Consider the following 18,055-nt stretch of genomic DNA (forward strand, 5'->3'; position numbering starts at 1 on the left):
GTATTTTGCTTCAATGGCCAGTCAGACATAACGCACAAACAGCCACCGAACCACTCCCGCCCGGCGCCGCCTCCCTCTCTCCGCCCCCGCCGCTCCGTCCCCTCACAGCCCCCGCCGCACCGCCCCCTAGCGGCTCCTCCGCGCGGCGCAGCGCCAGGGGCCCGAGCGGCCGCGTTGGGGATCCGAGCGAAGGGGCGGGGCGTCGCCTTACCACGCCTACCGAGGTAGAGCGAGCGTGGCGGCTCCGCGGCGCGGCCGGGGCGCGAGGCTCCGCCCGCCCCTCTCCGCCAATGGGGGAAGGCGTTGTGGGGGGCGGGGCTGCCGCAGGCCGCGCGGGGGGCGGGGCTAGCGCGGAGTTGCCGCAGCGCCGCCGCTTGTAAACAGATCCCGCCCCACGTGACGCGCGTGCGGGGCTTGCGCGGGGGCGTCGCGCATTGTCCGCGTTGGTGACTGGCGGGACCCGCGCGGGGAGCGGAGGAGGCGATTCCCGTCCGCCCTTCCTCCCTCGTCGCTCCGGTGGGGAAGCAGCGCACCCTCCCCCTTGTACCCCGGCCGCAAAGATGGCTGGTGGTGGGCGGTAAGGCGGTGCGGAGCTGCGGAGCAGCTGACGGGACGGGAGCGCGGAGGGCGGGCGGCGTGTGCCCGTGTGCGGAGTCGCGCAGCGCCATGTCCGCCTTCGCCCTGGAGGAGACGCTGGAGGCCGACTGGGTGGCCGTCAGGCCGCACGCCTTCCAGGAGCGGGAGAAGCACAAGTTCGCCTTCATCGTGGCCTGGAACGAGATCGAGGGCAAGTTCGCCATCACCTGCCACAACCGCACGGCGCAGCGCCAGCGCAGCGGCTCCCGTGAGCTGCGCCGCGGCGGCCCCGAGGCCGGAGCCGTCCCCAAGGCTGGCGGCCCCGCGGTGCGCAGGGACCCGGGGCCGCCCCGGGGCTGCGCCCATGCCCGGGCCGAGGCGCTGCCCAAGAGCCCGCTGCGCCCCAAGGGCAGCCCGGCGCGGAGGCCGCAGCGCGGCCCGGAGGCGGCAGGTGCCACCGAGGAGATCGAAGTGCTGGAGCTGGGGAAGGAGGACGTGGCCGCCGCGCTGTCGCTGCCGCCCTCGCCTCCTCGGGCGAGCGACTTGAGCGCTCCCGACGGGGAGCCGGCGGGGGAGGAGTGCAGCTGGGCCGGCCTGTTCTCCTTCCAAGACTTGCGGGCCGTGCACCAGCAGCTGTGCTCGGTGAACTCGGAGCTGGAGCCTTACCTGCCTGCCTTCCCCGAGGAGCCCTCGGGCATGTGGACGGTGCTTTTCGGAGCACCGGAACTATCCGAGCAGGAGATGGACGCTCTCTGCTACAAGCTGCAAGTTTACTTGGTTCACAGCTTGGATACCTGTGGCTGGAAGATCCTTTCGCAGGTGCTCTTCACCGAGACCGACGACCCCGAAGAATATTACGAGAGTCTGAGTGAGCTGCGACAGAAGGGGTACGAGGAGGTGCTCCAGAGGGCCCGCAGGCGCATTCAGGAGGTGAGGCTGCTGCGTGGTCCAGATGCCCCCACTTTAGTGTCGCATTTAGTTTAATCTGTGCCATCTTTTTTAGTCGATTTTGTTCTTGTTGTCCTGTTCCTTAGTGAGAAAAATGGGACTTAACCTTTCCAACATCCCTAGGGTCAGGATTTAAGGAGGTGCAGATTTCCCGACTCATCGGAGTGTGTGTGGCTCAGTACGTTTTTCCGTGCAATCAAATGTAGATGTTTGTAAATAAATATCCGATGGATTTGGCAAGGTCTTGCTCCCGTATTTTTGTTATTGCGTTGCCTTGCACCAGGAGGTGTTGGGGGCTGAATTTTTTTGTGTTAAATGAGAGCAGCAACATGTGGTGTTTATTTTGATAGTACAGTTTAGGCATTTAAGACCAGAAAATTCCAGGTTCATACAGTGGTGTTGAATCTGGTATTTATATAGCAAGATTATGTTCTCCAGTGGAGTAAGGAGTAAGTACAACTTTTGTTCAGCTGAGATGTTCCTAGAGTTGGAATTTAAAGAAAAAACCAAGCTGTCTGGTCCTAGTGGGTATTTGCTGTGTTGCTGTTGGTATTGTCTGTCAAGACTTGGGTGTTTCAGGACACTTCGTGTCTTTCTTAAACCATATACTGTTCTAGACAGAGTAGTTGAGGATGCCCATCTAACTAACATCTAGCATCAGTGTATGAGAATTTTTGCTTTATCGGCCTTCATGGACTGTATTGTTTGAGGACTCAGATTTCACAGGTATAAAATGAGAATTTTACACTCATTTTTGTGCGTTTTGTGGCCTTCGTCCAGAATATACCCGGATCTATCAAGGTGTGACTATGAGTATGAGTCAGGCTACACTGTGCTTTATTTTTACAAACATCATCTTAGTTCTGTTGTGGATATAGGTCAAGTTTGGCTGTTTCAGCTACCCGCGTATATCCTGCCAATATTCTTTTGCGAATTGTGTGGTGGTGATTTTTTTTTCCTTGATGGAGTGTGAGTATATCCTCTTGCTCTCTGATGCATAGTTTTGAGTCCATAGAATTCATGCCAAGCTTTTCCTTTCTGACTGGAGTTACAGAGTATGAGAAAATTGTAGTATCCATGATGTAATCACGGTAAGAGCATCCAAGTATAGCATTGCCAGGTAGTTTAGTTCCAAACTGTTGTGTTAGGGTATATAATTTTGATTTATTTTTTTCATGTCTATTTCAGGGACTGAATTAAATCTTGCTATATGGTCTACAATTGGCATTTTTTTGGATAAAATTCAGTGTAGAAAAATCAGTTTGATAAAATTCAGCAGTGGTTTTAATCCACAGACTATGAAAACATATTGTCTTTCACTGGCTTTTTAAGCTGTATGAATGCCTGGGAATGTATGCTTAAATTAGATTTAGTTTTCAATTCAGCAGTTTTTACAAGGAGCTGTGCAGGATAAGAGAAGTTCATGTTAAGCCCATGGAATTTGGGAGCTGGATACCTAACTGGAGGGATGTGGTGTTTTTGAGGAAATACTAGTTAAGAATTACTGAGCAAGAGCTACTTGTTTCTGGGGGAATCTCAATTTCTATTTTGCCAGTACTACTGGCAAAAATAAGTTGGTTCTCTAAGCTACATAATTTTATTCTGTGTTAATGTTCTGAACTTGGTGCAGGTAAAATGGCAGAGCCTGTGTATGTATTTGACTACTGTACAATCCTCCTTTCCCATGATAATCAGTCTGGTAGTGCACCTAAAGTCCATACAGCTGTACTTCTGTCAGTTGTGTAAGTCGATCCTCTTTTAATTAAGGGTAGTTCATGTTTAAGAAAAGAAACCAATGGAATGACCTGCTCTTTCCCTCTTGGCTCTCAGGTTTCTCTTTTCCTTACCTGTTAGGGGTTTGCTTGGTCTACAGGAAATGTCTTCCTTTAAGCAAATACTGATGCTTCTTGTCATTGCAATTCTAAGCAAATGAAGCAGTGGATGATGGGCACTGCTTGGTATTTTTGAAGTAAAGATTTTTGTACTTTAGAGAAAAAACACACATTCAGTAGGTTATCTCACATTTTTCTTTTCCATCTGTGCTGGAATTCTGTCAGCTGATAGCAGGAATGTTGGATCCAAGGAATTTTAAACAATTTTTCAAATTCTTACAAGAATTTTTTGGGAAAAGAGGAAGTGATTGAGAAGCATTGGTAACCAGAATGGTATCTAGGAGGAAATGTGAAGCGTCTTCATTAATGTAAAATTGTGCAACTCCCAAGATTTTGACTTAGCATCTTAAAATGTGACTCTGTAATTTATAGTTATTTAATATATCTCTTACATTTTCTAGGACAAATTCCTCTGTGCAGTTAGACTATTACTTGAGAAATGCTTGTAGTTTCTGTTGATTTGTATTCTTAAGTGAGCAATCAAACCTCATGTTCATTGTTTTAGCATCCCCTGCTTGGACAGTCATTGCTTTCCATAAATAACACACAAGCCGGTTTATTTTCACAGCAGTTAGTAATCGTTGCTTTTTGTAATAGTAATTTTTATCTCAGTCCAAATTTTAGGCCTTTAATAAACCAAAAGAATGTTGCAAGTAGAAACAGATCCAAGATGAGTAAGTACAATAGTTGTAGAGGAACTGTGTGACCTGGGATTAATTTCTTCTGCCTGATTTGCAGTTTTGAAATTACATTTCTTTTATTTTTTTTCAAATAAAACTTAATAATTTTGAAATAGTTGAGGAATTTATTTAAAGTAAAAACTTGTTCAAATAAGTTTATACCTCTTGAAAAAGACCTTCAGGTACTCAGTTAAAAGATAAAAAGATATTATTTCAACAGAGAGTATACCATTGAATCCTTTTTTGGGATTCCAGCTTCCTGGACAGTATTTCCAAAATACTATACTTTGTGTCAGGAAGGCAGAAAAAGTTTGTCACTGTACTCTTGGTCCTGCCAGTTGCCTGTTTATGTTCTTCCTACATAGAGAAGAGTTTTTCTAGATTAAGTGTAGATGTTTGTAAATTTCTGTGAGTTTAGTAATATCAGTAATGGTGCTGTATCTCTTTGTCCATTCTGTGTTTTCAGAAGGCTGAAGGTAGTCATGTTTTCCTGAATAAAAAATGTTGTTAGTGTAAACTGTCATCAGGAGGGATGGGTGGCTTAGTCATGCCCCAAACATATTTCATTGTGTGCTCTTGCATAACAAGTTGACTATTTGGGAAATCTATCTGTATGTTACATGTCTACTTCAGCACCTTTGAAATACCAGCTTCTGGGAATGTTCCTGTTCCATACAGCTCTTAGTAGACCAAAATTTGGTCTATAGCCCTGATTGGGTGAAATTTATTGGATGATAGTCTACAGGATCTTGAGCGCCAGGTATAAAACTAGTCAGAACCTTGCTTTGGTTTTCTTTTTGCTTTATAACATCTATGAATTCCAGTGTTTGCAGGTAGACAAAGACTCTTTTGTATCCCCACGCTGTGTGTTTTATTTTACATTTTTTTTTAATGTGAAAGTTCAAACACTTGTAAGTGCCCAATTAAATTCTGAAGTAATTCTGAAAGCATCTTCTCTTCAGTGGCTGACTTTAGACTGCCATGAAAGTGAGGACCTACTGCTATTTATAATCTCCATCTCCTGTATGGTGATGTATTTGCTAAGCATGAGAATAATTCTGCTTGGTTTAGCTTTCCTTTGATTCAAAGAACTAGAAAGGCGAAGGAAAAATAAATCTATTTTGTTACAGTAACAACTTGTATGAGAAGAAAATGTAGCATTTTTTGATGGAAAGCTATATGGTCACTTTATTTCTTTCATAATCAGATTTTTTCTATAAATTACTTTTGTGTGTTCTGAATGAATGAAATATGCTTGTGAAATTAGAGGAAGCGGCAAGGAATTGGTTCAGTTATATATCATGGAATTTTACATTTGTTACTTATCAACATGTATTTCTTCCATATTGTCACTCATTTCTGTTACAACAAAAAAGGTATATATTATCCAATAACATTTTGTTTTGTTGAAGCTGTTCCAATATTTTAGTAATCAATAATATTCAGGGTTGTCTCAGTAACTAAAAGAATTTCATTTCATTGTTTTTGGCTGTATGCATTCAGTTCTAAAATAAATGTTGATATGGTAGGTAGTGGGGCACTGTAACAAAAGTGGAAGTTTTCCAAATGTGAGGTGACTGGATGCTGTTCAGTGATCTGCATCTAGACACAATAAGATTTAAAGAGAGTTTCAACATCAGAATCAAAGGTAATGCGAAAGTAAATATAAAACATGACAAAAAAGTATTCTGTGTTCCAGTAACATGGAAAAAATGTTAGCAACAGTAGTGTTTCCATCGAAACCAATGTAACATCTTTCTATGCAAGAAGAAAGAATAACTTAATATTGTATATGAACTGCAGTAGTTAGGTTTAGAAGATACATAAGGTGTTTCAGGAGGGAACAGAACACTGGTTCGAATTTAACATTGGGAGCACAGAAGATTAAAATAAGATACTGGGGATTTTTTTTCCTATTGGTATGAGGAAAGCAGAATTAAGGCTAATGTTGGGCATTTGGGAAGTCCAAACTAGTCTTGTTGGAATGCTTTTTTCTGTGTTTATTATTTGTAGAGTTAACGCTTGTTTCCACTAACACAGTTTGGATTATAAATCCATTGTAAAGAAGCTGTTTAAGTGCTGAACTGATACTGTAAGTTAGTACTGACCAAAATATGTTAGCAGCTGTAGGGTAAACTCTGTAGAACTGGCAGGTAGCCTCCAAGCTCTTTGGAGACACCTACATGATATTAATGCTCTGGCTGGTCTTGGGCGCTTGCTAGAGCAAGTTGACAATGAGTACTGCAGTTGTACCTGAAAGTCAGAGTGGTTGAAACAGTGTACATTTCTTCAAAACATGGGAAACTTATATGTTTTAAAAAGAAAAGGGCATTGACTTAAAAGATTAGATCATTCTTGACAGAATGTAAATCCTAGATGAAAAGTAGAGGTGCATTCTGTGCAATATAGCGGTATTAGTAACCCTGGTCTTAATTTTTAGACCTGAAGACAGCAGCTTGCAAGTCTAGTAATTAATTTCCTTATCCAAATACCTGAAAGAGAAAAAAAACCCCCAGAAATGCAGTATATGGTCTTTTTAACTGCCTAACATGGGATTGGGGAACCATTTATGTCTGTTACTTGGGGGAGTACTCTGATGCTGAGACCATTTAATTTGATACTCCCCTAGTTTCCCTAGGTATAAATTTTCCTCTGTTTTTTGTTTAAAATTGTTGGTACCTATTTGTGGTATTTTCATATGACAATATTTTGAAGAGGTGCAAACAATCTATGCAAGGTATGTTCTGTACTCGATTGTGCTGCTCAGGATTCACAACTTCCTTCATTTCTTAGCCTTTAGAGATTATATTGGGTTGTGCTTTGTACTTTCTTTGTGCTTACCCTTGTCTTGTGTATTTTTTCTCATTTTTTCCTACCATTATTTTCTTCCTCTTCAATTGAATGCCCTCCCTTCAAGTAAATGATGTTTTAAACTGCTTTCTTAAGCCAGTAACATTTTTTTTCCCTCCTTTTCTGCCTAGCATAGTATTTTTACACAGGCAGGTGTTGAATTTGAAAGCAGATTCACTGTCATAGTTTAATCTCTTTATGTTTCTGTAACATGACAAGACACTGTTTTCAAATAGTCAGGGACGGTTGTGCTTTACATATGTAAATATTGCTACCACAAACCTAAAGAAGGTGGTGAGAAGCAGAGATTTTTGGAAATTGCTGCATTTTTTGGTTTTGAGGCTGTGCTTTTACATTTATTTTTTAGTATTATTGGAAACATAGCATTGCAATGCACCAGGATATTGCTGTTATTGGAGAAGACTTCTGCTGAATTGAGGGCTCAGTCCAGCTAAAGATATATCTGCCAAACTGTTTTTGCAAGAGATGAAAACCTTGTCATTAGAAATATGGTAGAGTGAGAAGGAAGCTAGGACAGGAGGAGATGGAAAATTATATTCTAAGGATACAGAGCATCTGTGAGTGAGTCAATATATATATGTATATATGAGAAGACAGCTTCCCTGGAAAGCCAGGCTTTGGACATGATCATCTGCAGCCATTCATTGTAGATGTAAATAGAACGTGGGTGATATATCCTCATGACACCACTCACCAGTTAGAAAACCTTGGGCAGATACTGCTTTCAATTCAAAACCTTTCAGTGGTAAGACCCTGTGTCTGGGTTTCTTTTCTATCTATGCTTTACCAGGTGTGGTGTTTTTGTAGGAATATCAGATGTATGTCTGTGAGTCTTTTTGATTACTAATGACAAACATTACCCATTCAGAGAAATTTGAACACTTGGACTTTTTTTGTTAAGGATTTGCTTCTGGAAAGGTCTTAGGAAACACTTCCAGTCATTCAGCAAACATTGAAATTTTTTTAAAGGACCTTGAGTACTTCTGATTTCTTAATTAAAAATTTGGATTGTTTTATGTATTTATATACTGTTACAATACTTTCCAAAATGTATTTGTGGCAATTGGTTCTGACCTTCTTTTGGAAAAATGCTGTGATATTAGTGTGAGGGAACTGGATGGGTTTGGGTTTTTTTCTCTGAAAAATGTTATTTAAATAATCAATTAGCATTTGTTTGTGGTGACTTGCAGATGATTTATGTGACTTTTCACATAACAGTACTGCATCATGACTTGTTGGAGCTACTTTAGGGAAAGGTTATTGTAAAAGATTTTCAATAATTTAAAATAATAGATTGTTATGTTAGGAGGAACCTTACTGTGTTTTCTAGTTTGACCCTATGCTTAAAATACAACTAGTTTTGATTAGGGCTTGCTTTTTTTTTAAAGGAAACCTAAAATTTAAAAAACACTGTGTTTTATATCTGTTGAAAGGAAATATTAAAAAAATGAAGAAGAAAAAGAAGAAATTAAAAAGATATGAATGTATTAATTAAGTTGTGAAAGTTTTGAGGGGGAAAAAAATCTATAGATTAGTTCTAGAAGTTTCTAATTTTGTAATTTTTCTTCAGTGTAAATAGCCTTGTGACTTCAGGTCCGAAATTCTTTAGCCTTCAGTAATGCCTTACTTGTTCACTATCATGTGTCAAAATTTTAAATTGTAGCATTTTGTCACTTCAGAGTAGTATAATTCAGAAAAAAAAATCATGCATGGGAGGAGGTTAAAAAAATCCCAAACTACTTGCAATATTGGAGGTCTTCTGGAGGAGTTGAATGAGTAGGTAAATGGTGTGTATAATTTCAAATGTGTTTTATCATGCTGCTTTATCGCACATGGATTTTATTTCCCTTAAACATTTAAACTGAGTATCCGCTCCCATTCATTTCTCCCTAAGAACAGGAATAAAACCAATTCAAACAATTAGCACCACAGAATAAAAGTCTGTGTTCCCCTGGTGCTAATAGAAATTGCTTTTGCCTGAAATACTGTTCTGGTATGAAAGTGATATAGTAGCTTGTAATTTACTGTATTTGCTATTAAGGTAGGAGGAAAAATATGCATGATTTGGGATCTAAGGATTTTCTTCATATCTTATTTAGCTTTTTGTTCTTAATAGTGGACTGTAACTATGTTCTTTCTACTGGGCTTTTTTTTGGACGTATTCATTTTTTAAATGAAATCCCTATTATTTCAGCTTGGAAGCTTTAAAAATTGCATTTAAGAAGGCAAAATGCTATTTTCTTAGGCCTGCCTTTCCATGATTGCACTGTAGTATAAGGTGCCATAGAGGCTGAACTCTACCAACATTGAAAGCATTCACAGAGGGCCATTTGAGTTACCTCTCATCTGTCACCCAGGCTTAAAGGTGGTTCATCATCTATGTTGTTGAAGGGAGCTGAAGAACTGGATCATCAGCTTGCTGGCGTTGACGGGGGGGGGGGGGGGGGATGCTATTACTTTCTGTCCTCCCCCACGTCAGCTTTGTGTTCCTTCCTGTTCTGCTTCTATGTCCTTTCAGTATGCTGATTCAACTCAATAAACCTCAGTAAATTACTCCTAGAGAGACCACAAAGTAGTTTTTTGCCAGACGCTGAATTAGTTTGTTGAAGGATCTGAGAAATACTAAAGACAGTGAAGTGGAAAAGGGGGGACCTGAGAGCATAAGGAACATGGAACTGGAGTAGACTGGGAAGAAGAGGGGCAAGAGGGGATGGGAAGAGGAATCTTCTCTCAATGGGAGCAAGCTATTGGGTCAGCTTTAAAAAGTAAATTCATCCTCCCAAGTACTTAGAATCTGGTATTGTCGTAAATCTTTTCCTGCTTTGAATTCAATTTTTAAAAGTCTTAACAGTAGACTTATCAGACATTTGAGAATTATTTGCTACCATGCCAAAGGCACTGTAAAACTGCTAAGAGTACTAATTCAGTGCTGCTGATCTAATTCCCATGAGCTGACTTCACAGTGAAATTGATTGTACCTCTTTTTTTTCTTCCCATCAAATGTTCTTTGTTTTCATAAAAGAACATTTGCTTTTTATGGCAGGTGAGTATTTGAGTAGTCCTGTGTCCTGACATGGCAAATGTTATGTGAAAGGTTTTAAGACTAGCACTATAATACCTGCTAACTAAATGTATTTGTTCTATGAAAATATTAGTTTGTTTAGATAATAGTCAGTTTTGATGCTCTTGAGTATATTGTCCTGACTAACAGCATAGTTCACAACAATAGAAGAAGACAGTCTGTGGACCAAAAGTTAAAGTATTTTATGACACAGCCTGAACACTTATGTAATGCATGTTCTCAGTCTTCTAACCTGCATAAAAAAAATACTTAGAACTCATTAGGATATGCGTAAATTAAGTTCTTTGCCAAGCCTTCAGGGTGAGGTGTTGCCTAGAAGTCTTTTTGTTCAGTTACCATGTTCCAACCAACCAGTGATTCGTTAGTGACTTTATCTTTTAATTATTTTGCCCCTTTTCAAAGGAAAGGAGTCCCAAAATACCATAATAACTCTGAAATACAGATCTAAACAGATCTATTTCATTCATGAAATTGTGTTACAATGTAAATACCTATTTGGGTGTTACTAACAGGAAAAGGAAAACCTACCACTCCTGTACCATGACTGCTCTCATGCAGTTAGCCCTTTGCTATGATTTCTGTAGCTCATCTGTGGCTATCCAAGTAATATACTGACTTCAAACTAATACCTCGTAGTTCTGGACACTCATTTAACATGGCAGTCTGACTAAGGAGTTGTACAGCCACATCACACAGTAAGGTAAGGTGACCAGACTAGTACCAGCTTAAAAAAGCACTCCATGTGGTGTTACATGTTTGTCCTGTTTACAGAGAAGGAGATGCATAGTTTTTAGGTGTTAACATTTCCCTTTTGAGCTTTCAGAAGAGATCTAGTTTGCCATACATTGTTGTCAGAGCTGAGAGCTTTATGCCTGAGCCTTGTGATTTTCCAACAAGTTATATATATGTACATACAGTTCTGCTGAGATTTCTATTTAGAATTCCATGTGGGAGGAGAGAAGTTGCATTGTTCAGTAATGATGCATACATGGAAGTAATGTTTTGGCTCACTTGGCTGCATTAAAATACTGCTTCAGTTTTTCTTACTCAGTTCAGTTCTTTTCTTTATCTGTGGAGTAGTATTGCGGATAGTATGTTGAAATGAGGTGTGTTTTGGTAGGCAGTGTAAAAGAGCTAGACAAAGGTAATTGTTACTGTCCAGGAGCTGTAACCTGTGTATAAGGGAGAGTCACTGATAGGAGTGAAAAGTGGCCAAGCAATCTGTGCTGGTCATAAACTCCTGGGGTGTGCTCTTGCCGTGGGTAGATGTTGTACATCAGATGGCCACCAAAGCTGCTCTGTGACTCCCCTCCTCAACTGGGCAGGGTGAGAATATGATGTGGCTCATGGGTTGAGATAAGGATAAGAAGAAATCACTCACCAATTACTGTCACAGGCAAAACAGAATCATCTTGGGGAAATTAATTTCATCTATTGCTGATAGATCAAATTTTGATAGTGAAAAATAAAACCAAATCATAAAGCATCTTCACACCACCCCTCCCTTCACCTTGGGCTCAACTTCCCTACTGATTTCTCTACCTCCTCTCCCTGGATGCCATAGGAGGATAGGGAATTCATCATGTGTTTTCTTTACCACTCCTTCCTCTTCATGTTTTTCCCCTGCTCTAGCATAGGTGCTCACCCACAGGAGACAGGCCTCCATGGATTTCTGGCAGTGTAAATGCATCTCATTGGGTGAAGTCCTTGGGGAACCAAGTGCTCCAGTGTCCTCCATGAGATCATAGGGGTCCTGTCAGAAAACTTCTCCATTGTGGGCTCCCTTGTGCATGAGGCCACAGGTTGTCAGGAGCCTGCTCCAGCATGGGCTGTCTGTGAAATTACTTCAGGGGCCATCCATCTGCTCCAGTGGAGGGGTCTTCCACAGGCTGCAAGGATATCTCTACACAGGTGCTTGGAGAACCTCCCCCAGATTCTTCTTCACTGACCTTAGTATGTGCAAAGTTGTTCCTCTCACCTGTTCTTGCTCCTGTCTTGGGCTGCAGTTGTTGTGCCAGCACTCTTTCCCTATCTTAAATGCATAATCCCAGGATGTTGTTGTGATTGCTGATGGATTTGGCCTTGGCCATTGGTGGGTCCATCTTGGAGCTCGCTGACTTTAGTTCTGTTGGACATGGGGGATGCTTCTGGCATCTTCTCACAGGTGCACTTCTGTAGTCCCCCAGTACAAAACCCTTTCCGCCCATCTGGAACACCTCTACACACATGTACTGAGGTCCTAGGCTTACTGTGTGCAGGTAAAGGACTGTTTTACACAGTGTTTAAAGGGGAATGATGTGGTTCATTTTGTGTTAGTAGCTCTTAACAGGCCTAGATGACACATCTTAGGTAAGTATTCTTAATTTCTTGTGTTTTAAACACCCTGTGTTTTGCTTTCCAGTATCTTTGTTGGGTTTTCTTGTTTGCTGTTCCATTTTTTGAAAACATGCGGACTTTGAGCTTGTTTGCTATGCGTGTTTTTTCTGTGCTTTTAGTTTAATTAGTTGAATTAGCTCAGTTCTTATTTAAACAGCCATTTTAAAAACTACCCAAATCCAGGCAATAACCTTGCCAGTGCATTAGCATACACTTCAATTCCCTGTCTTCAGAAGCCTCTTTGGAAAAAAAAATGGACAATTTTTGTGCGCTCAGTAGGCGGTCAGTTGCTGTGTTGTTTCCAAATAAGTTACTATGGAATTCACTTGTTTTTATCTTTTTTAAATCTTAGAAGGTTAGACAGATGTAGTGCTGGATCCAGCGCTTCCCATGCTAGTCAGTATTAACTAATTTATTTATGACATCCTCCCGCTCTGTCTAGATTTTGTGTTCTCTTAGATGATTTCTGCCCTAGCAGTAAAATGTACTTTAGATCTGTGAGGGAGAGTCTGGCTTTGGTCTGTTACTGCTATAGTAATGCAACTGATCTTTTTTTACCACAAAGGTAAAGATTATTGATGGCAATGCAGTCATGCAAACAGCTGGATATCCTGGCAAGTCTTAATCTCTTAACTGTGATGGATGACATTTAAGTACAGGACCACATGTTTGTAAGAGCAAGAAAAGCAGTTTGCCTGTAGTGAAGATTTCATGTAATTGAGTCTTCTGCTTATTGTCAGGACACGTAGGAGTATATTTGCTTTTAACAACAATTTCTTTTGTTTGGTTAAAGAGAAACAGTTCTAAACATCTGCTATGCAAAAAAAAAGCTGCCTTCTGAGTTCAGTTGCTAGAATTTTGCATACAGATTTTATGTATTCTCTAGCTTTACTTCTTTATAACTCATTGTCTGAACATCGTTGCGTACTATTGCCAGTGCATCATCAGGAGGCTTGAGTATTTTACTCCTAGGAATGCTGTTCTCTGGACAAAGGATGGAGTATCTAAAACTACTCTTATCTCCAGTACTATACTTCTCTCTGACGCCAGCTATCTGTGGTTCTGCCTGTGAAACTGAATATGCTTCAATTTGAATCTTTAGAACTCTTCTTGGAAATGGCAGGTAATACTGCCAGGCTTCTGAGAGCCTAAATTCATAGAACAATACGGTGTTCTGTAGTTATTTCTGAAGTATGAAGGAATTTAAGAAGATACTGAAAAAATATCTTTATGACTGATTTTATCTAAAAATGCTTATGAGTCATATTGCAATGTTTTTATAAAATACACCAAAAAAATAGGAGGAACAGGGAAAGTTTTGGGAGTATTAGCAAAGGAAATGTAAGACTTGACTCTTCTATGATTAAATTAAACTTTGGATTATGCACCCAGTTGAGGTCAACCTGCACATAATTACACTGTCTGTTGTAATGCTTTTAAAGCTTTTTGAACAAAATAAAAAAATAGAGAAAAAATCTTTGTTATGTAGTTCAAATATATGTACTGTTACACTCTAACCAGCAGGAAACACTTTTTTTTTAATGGATCTGCATAATAGTTGCCTAAAATATATGGATTCATTTAGTTGTGAACAATGTAACATCTGTGAAACATGATTCTTAAAATAAATGCAGCATTCAATGGGTATAGAGCTAGTCAGGCCTGTACAGGATGTTACTCTGCTCTCCTCCACCCACTTCTTCAAATAATGTAATTAAAAAACTGTGAAAGCCAAAAATTCATACTGGGACTGTTGAAGTAAATGAGCAATAACACTGAATGTCTGTGCTGAGAACTAGTCCTCACTGGGGCATAAAACATGCCACAAAAATTGTTAGTGTGTTTTATGCCAACACCTTGAAAACTGCCTGGCTTTAATATTCTGGGTTGGTCTAGACACTTGGCTAGGTACTCATTTAGTACTGCCTGTGTGAAAATGGGAGCATACAGAATCAAACTATCTGTGGTTCTATGGGAGGGTGGGGTTTTCATTATGACATTAATTCTGTGCTAGTCCCAGCATCCCAGGTATCTAGTTATCTGAATACTGTCTGGATAGCAGCCAACTAAAAAAAGGCTTTGGCTTGCTTTGATCTGGAGCAGGAAAGCTCCATCAGACTGCTTTACAATGTGAGGTGCTCTGTGCAGCCAGTTTTACACCATCTGTTTCCTGTGTCAGTGCCCCTTCCATACTGGTGGCAGTGAAGCACCTGGATTCTTCATCAGGGTTAAAAGCCTCCATATAGAAGTAGAATCAGAGCCATTGGTCTTCTGTTCATACCAGCCCGGACTGTTGAAGCCTTGGTGGTTGGTACGCACTCCTGTTCCAAAATGTGAGAGAGAATAGTTCTGTATTCCTCTAAACCACTTACACAGAATCATTTAGGTCGGAGAAGACCTTTAAAATCATCAGGTCCAACCATTATTGTAGCGCTGCCAAGCCCACCACTAAACCTTGCCCCTAAGTGCTGCATCTGTGCATCCTTTAAAAACCCCAGGGCTGGTGACTGAGCCACTTCACTGCACAGCCTGCTTCAGTGCTTGACAGTTCTTTCTGTGAAAAAATTCTTCTACTGTCCAATCTAAACCTGGCACGATTTGAGGTTGTTTCCTCTTGTACTGTCACTTGTTGCATGGAAGATTAGATGATCTCCACACAGCTAAAAAAAAATATATATATATATCAGTTAAAAAAACCAGTCACCAGTAAGACAAGCTCTACATTTGCATTAGGCAAGATTAGGGAAGAGGGTTGGCAATGGTATTTCCAAGTGCTGTATAGCTATACTGTCTTTTTTCTCTTTTTTTAATAAACTTAGAGTTGTCTTTTATAGTTAGTTCATACAGTTCAGGTGACTTTCCCTAGAAGCTGATCTACTCTTCTTGGGGAAGATTGGATATTTGCTTAAATACATCTCTTCAAGTGGGTTTTGAGTAAGCTACTGTACCATTTTGAGAAGTGCTGTATCTAGAAATCCCATTTGGGTTTTTGTAGATCTTTCCCTTCCTCTCTTCTCTTGGGGAAGCACACATTGCAGTAGGGCACTATAGTTTTTCTGCTTCCGGGTTCCTTGGTAGCTGGTAGGGCGAGCAGCTATTTTTAACAAGAAGGAGTCCGATCTTTTGATTTATTTAGGCTAATCTTGTAAAACTTATTCTCTAGACAATTCACCAGTTCCATGAAAGGCACCTTAGTGCTTTTTTTGTAATGAGGGTTCCAAAGCTGAATACAGGATTCAAGCTTTATGTCCAAGGTTAGTGTTTCTCGTGAAAATAGGGTGTGACTAGATGGATGGGTGTAATGAGGCTGTATGTAACAAGTACTCTCAGGCTGATAATTTTCCTATCTGTTTTGAAGAATTGAAGAATACCCCTATTGAATAGCTCATTGATCTTTACATTGAACCAAATAAGATTATGCTCTTTGGTTTCTAAGTAATTTTTCTTACTTTTTTTTTTTTTGAACTGCCGAATAGACAAAATTTTGTTACCATTTTCATTCAGAAAGCCCTCATTAGTAATAGGATTCTGCTTGCATCATTGCCTTAGAGATGAAGAATGGAAGCTTACCTTGTGTTAATAGTTAAAGAGTAAATATATGTATAATTCCGTATTAATTGGTTATTAATAACCTGCCCTTACTTCTGTGTTTGGTTTTTTTAATTGAAGGTTTGTTATTTTGGAAGGAGTTGAGAATTAGGATTTGATTTAGGTTTTGGGTAATCCCAGCAGCAGACTAACACAGACAAGACCATGACGTTACGGCCATTTGCTTACCATTTGTATGCACAGGAATGTATTGATAATTCATTGTTTTATCCCTGGTGTTTTCAGTGAGAGACATGATTTTTTCAGAACAGCCAACTAGTTATAAGTAGCTACTAGTTTTTAGTGTCCTTAAGATGTCTTTGTACTATTCTGATAGTAATAAAATTGGGTTGGTCATCCATTTCTTGGCACTTTGACTCCAGCTTAGGCAAAGTTGTGCCCATCTACCAAAATATCAGAACTATTAAAAAGGACTACAGAATGGTCTGTGAATAGAAAGGAAAAAGCCCTTCCATTGTATTGTTCTGTCCCTGGAATAAATGTACCTAAGATTCCCTGTTAAATGATTACATTTTCTTGAATTGCCATTTTTTGTTGCCCTCTAGAATTTGTATCCTAGTGGAGTAGTAGTGTTTCACAATGAAACAGAGGTGCAAATTTATTTAATAGTAAGATACTAATAGCCCAAGCAACTAAAAGGAAACTGTCATGTACTGGTAGAGTTTCTCCTTTGTGCCATGGGTGGCTTGAGAAGAAAGATTTAGTACCTTGATGGAAGTCTGATTATAGCTTTGGGACTGCAGAGGGATTTCTGGTTGTGCTTGGAAAAAGTAGGAGAAAGCTGGTATATGGCAACTCCGCTTTTAGGCCTTAGTGGCGTGAAGTGGAGCTGAGGAAGATGGTGCATTCTTAGACTAGATGGTTGAAACAAATAGTGAGTTGGAATAGTGTGAGATTCATAGGGACTTAAGGCATGAATCCAAGAGTATCTGGGTTTCTGTAGTTTCAGGTTATGTTATGTGTGTCTAAGACTGAAAGTTAATAAAATGTTAGTCTTACAGACTGCAAGCCCAAAGGCTTGTCTCAGTGAGAACTCAAATGCTACAAAATGCTGTGTGCTACTGGAAGAGTAGAAGAGCATAGGCAATGACTTTGTGATAGGAGCAGTTGTCTGTGTGAAATTGTTTAGGTAACAAAGCAGTTTGCCGTGTGCTGAAGTTTCCTTCTTGAGAGGATTCTCACACGTGTTGTACATCCTCTCTCCCAGACCTTTCTTCTCTGCTAAACCTTAAGTGAAAGCTTTTCCTGTCTTCTCATGGAATCTGATTGTTGCTTTAATGGTGAACGTATGAATAAAGCCGCTACAAGCATCTCTGCATTCTGCTCTGCACCCTCTCTCAAACCTTCTTTAGTGCTTCAAAGGTGGAGCTACAGAGATGTTCTAAAACAGACTTTCCATTACAAAGAAAGACATTTTTCATACCCATTCTGGTAACTGAAACACAGCTCACTATAGAGAGAAATTTCATGGATGGCTAGCATCCAACTTCAATGAACAGATAGAAAATAGGATGTATTTACACCACAGTGTTACTAATCTTTAAGTTTGAATAAACTTGGACTGTGAATATATGCTTTTGGGATGATAATATAAAGGGCAAGAGACTTTGACTTAGAAAATTATATAAGAGGGAAATTAATTTCATATAATCTTGCCTTTGTAAATACATTAGCTACTCTACATGTCTGTATGAGATTAGTTTTTATTAAACAAGTAAATATTTTTTTTAGACATGGTGAAGGGTTTCCAGCACCATGTGAAGTCTGCTCAGGCAAATGCCCAAAATAGATGCGAAATGAGCATATACAATAAAAAAATCATACATTGTAGCTGCTTTGTACAAGTGAATTTTCTGCTTCATAAGAACTAAAAGATAGAACAGACAGACTTCGATGTTGTATTTTCTTATATGAATTAAAGTCATTTTATATTAACATCTACGTATTTTTTAAAGATAAGAATGCTTAGGTAATTCCCATTGTAAAAATAAAATTAATGAAAGTTCATACATTTGAAGTTT

General features: G+C 40.1%; 1 protein-coding gene across 1 annotated transcript in view; it reads left to right on the forward strand.

Annotated features, from left to right (window-relative positions):
• Nucleotides 1-355: 355 nt before the first annotated feature.
• The window catches only part of JMY (junction mediating and regulatory protein, p53 cofactor), a 63,172-nt gene continuing 45,472 nt past the window's right edge, over nucleotides 356-18,055 (forward strand). Inside the window, exon 1 of the mRNA XM_054282883.1 lies at nucleotides 356-1,506. Coding sequence (XP_054138858.1) covers nucleotides 667-1,506 — 840 coding nt within the window. The 5' untranslated portion in view covers nucleotides 356-666. The remainder of the gene's footprint in view (nucleotides 1,507-18,055) is intronic.

This window comes from Melozone crissalis, unplaced genomic scaffold, assembly GCF_028551555.1.
Source record: "Melozone crissalis strain CALT ecotype California unplaced genomic scaffold, PUWL_Pcris_2 ptg000005l_1, whole genome shotgun sequence".
Taxonomy (NCBI): domain Eukaryota; kingdom Metazoa; phylum Chordata; class Aves; order Passeriformes; family Passerellidae; genus Melozone; species Melozone crissalis.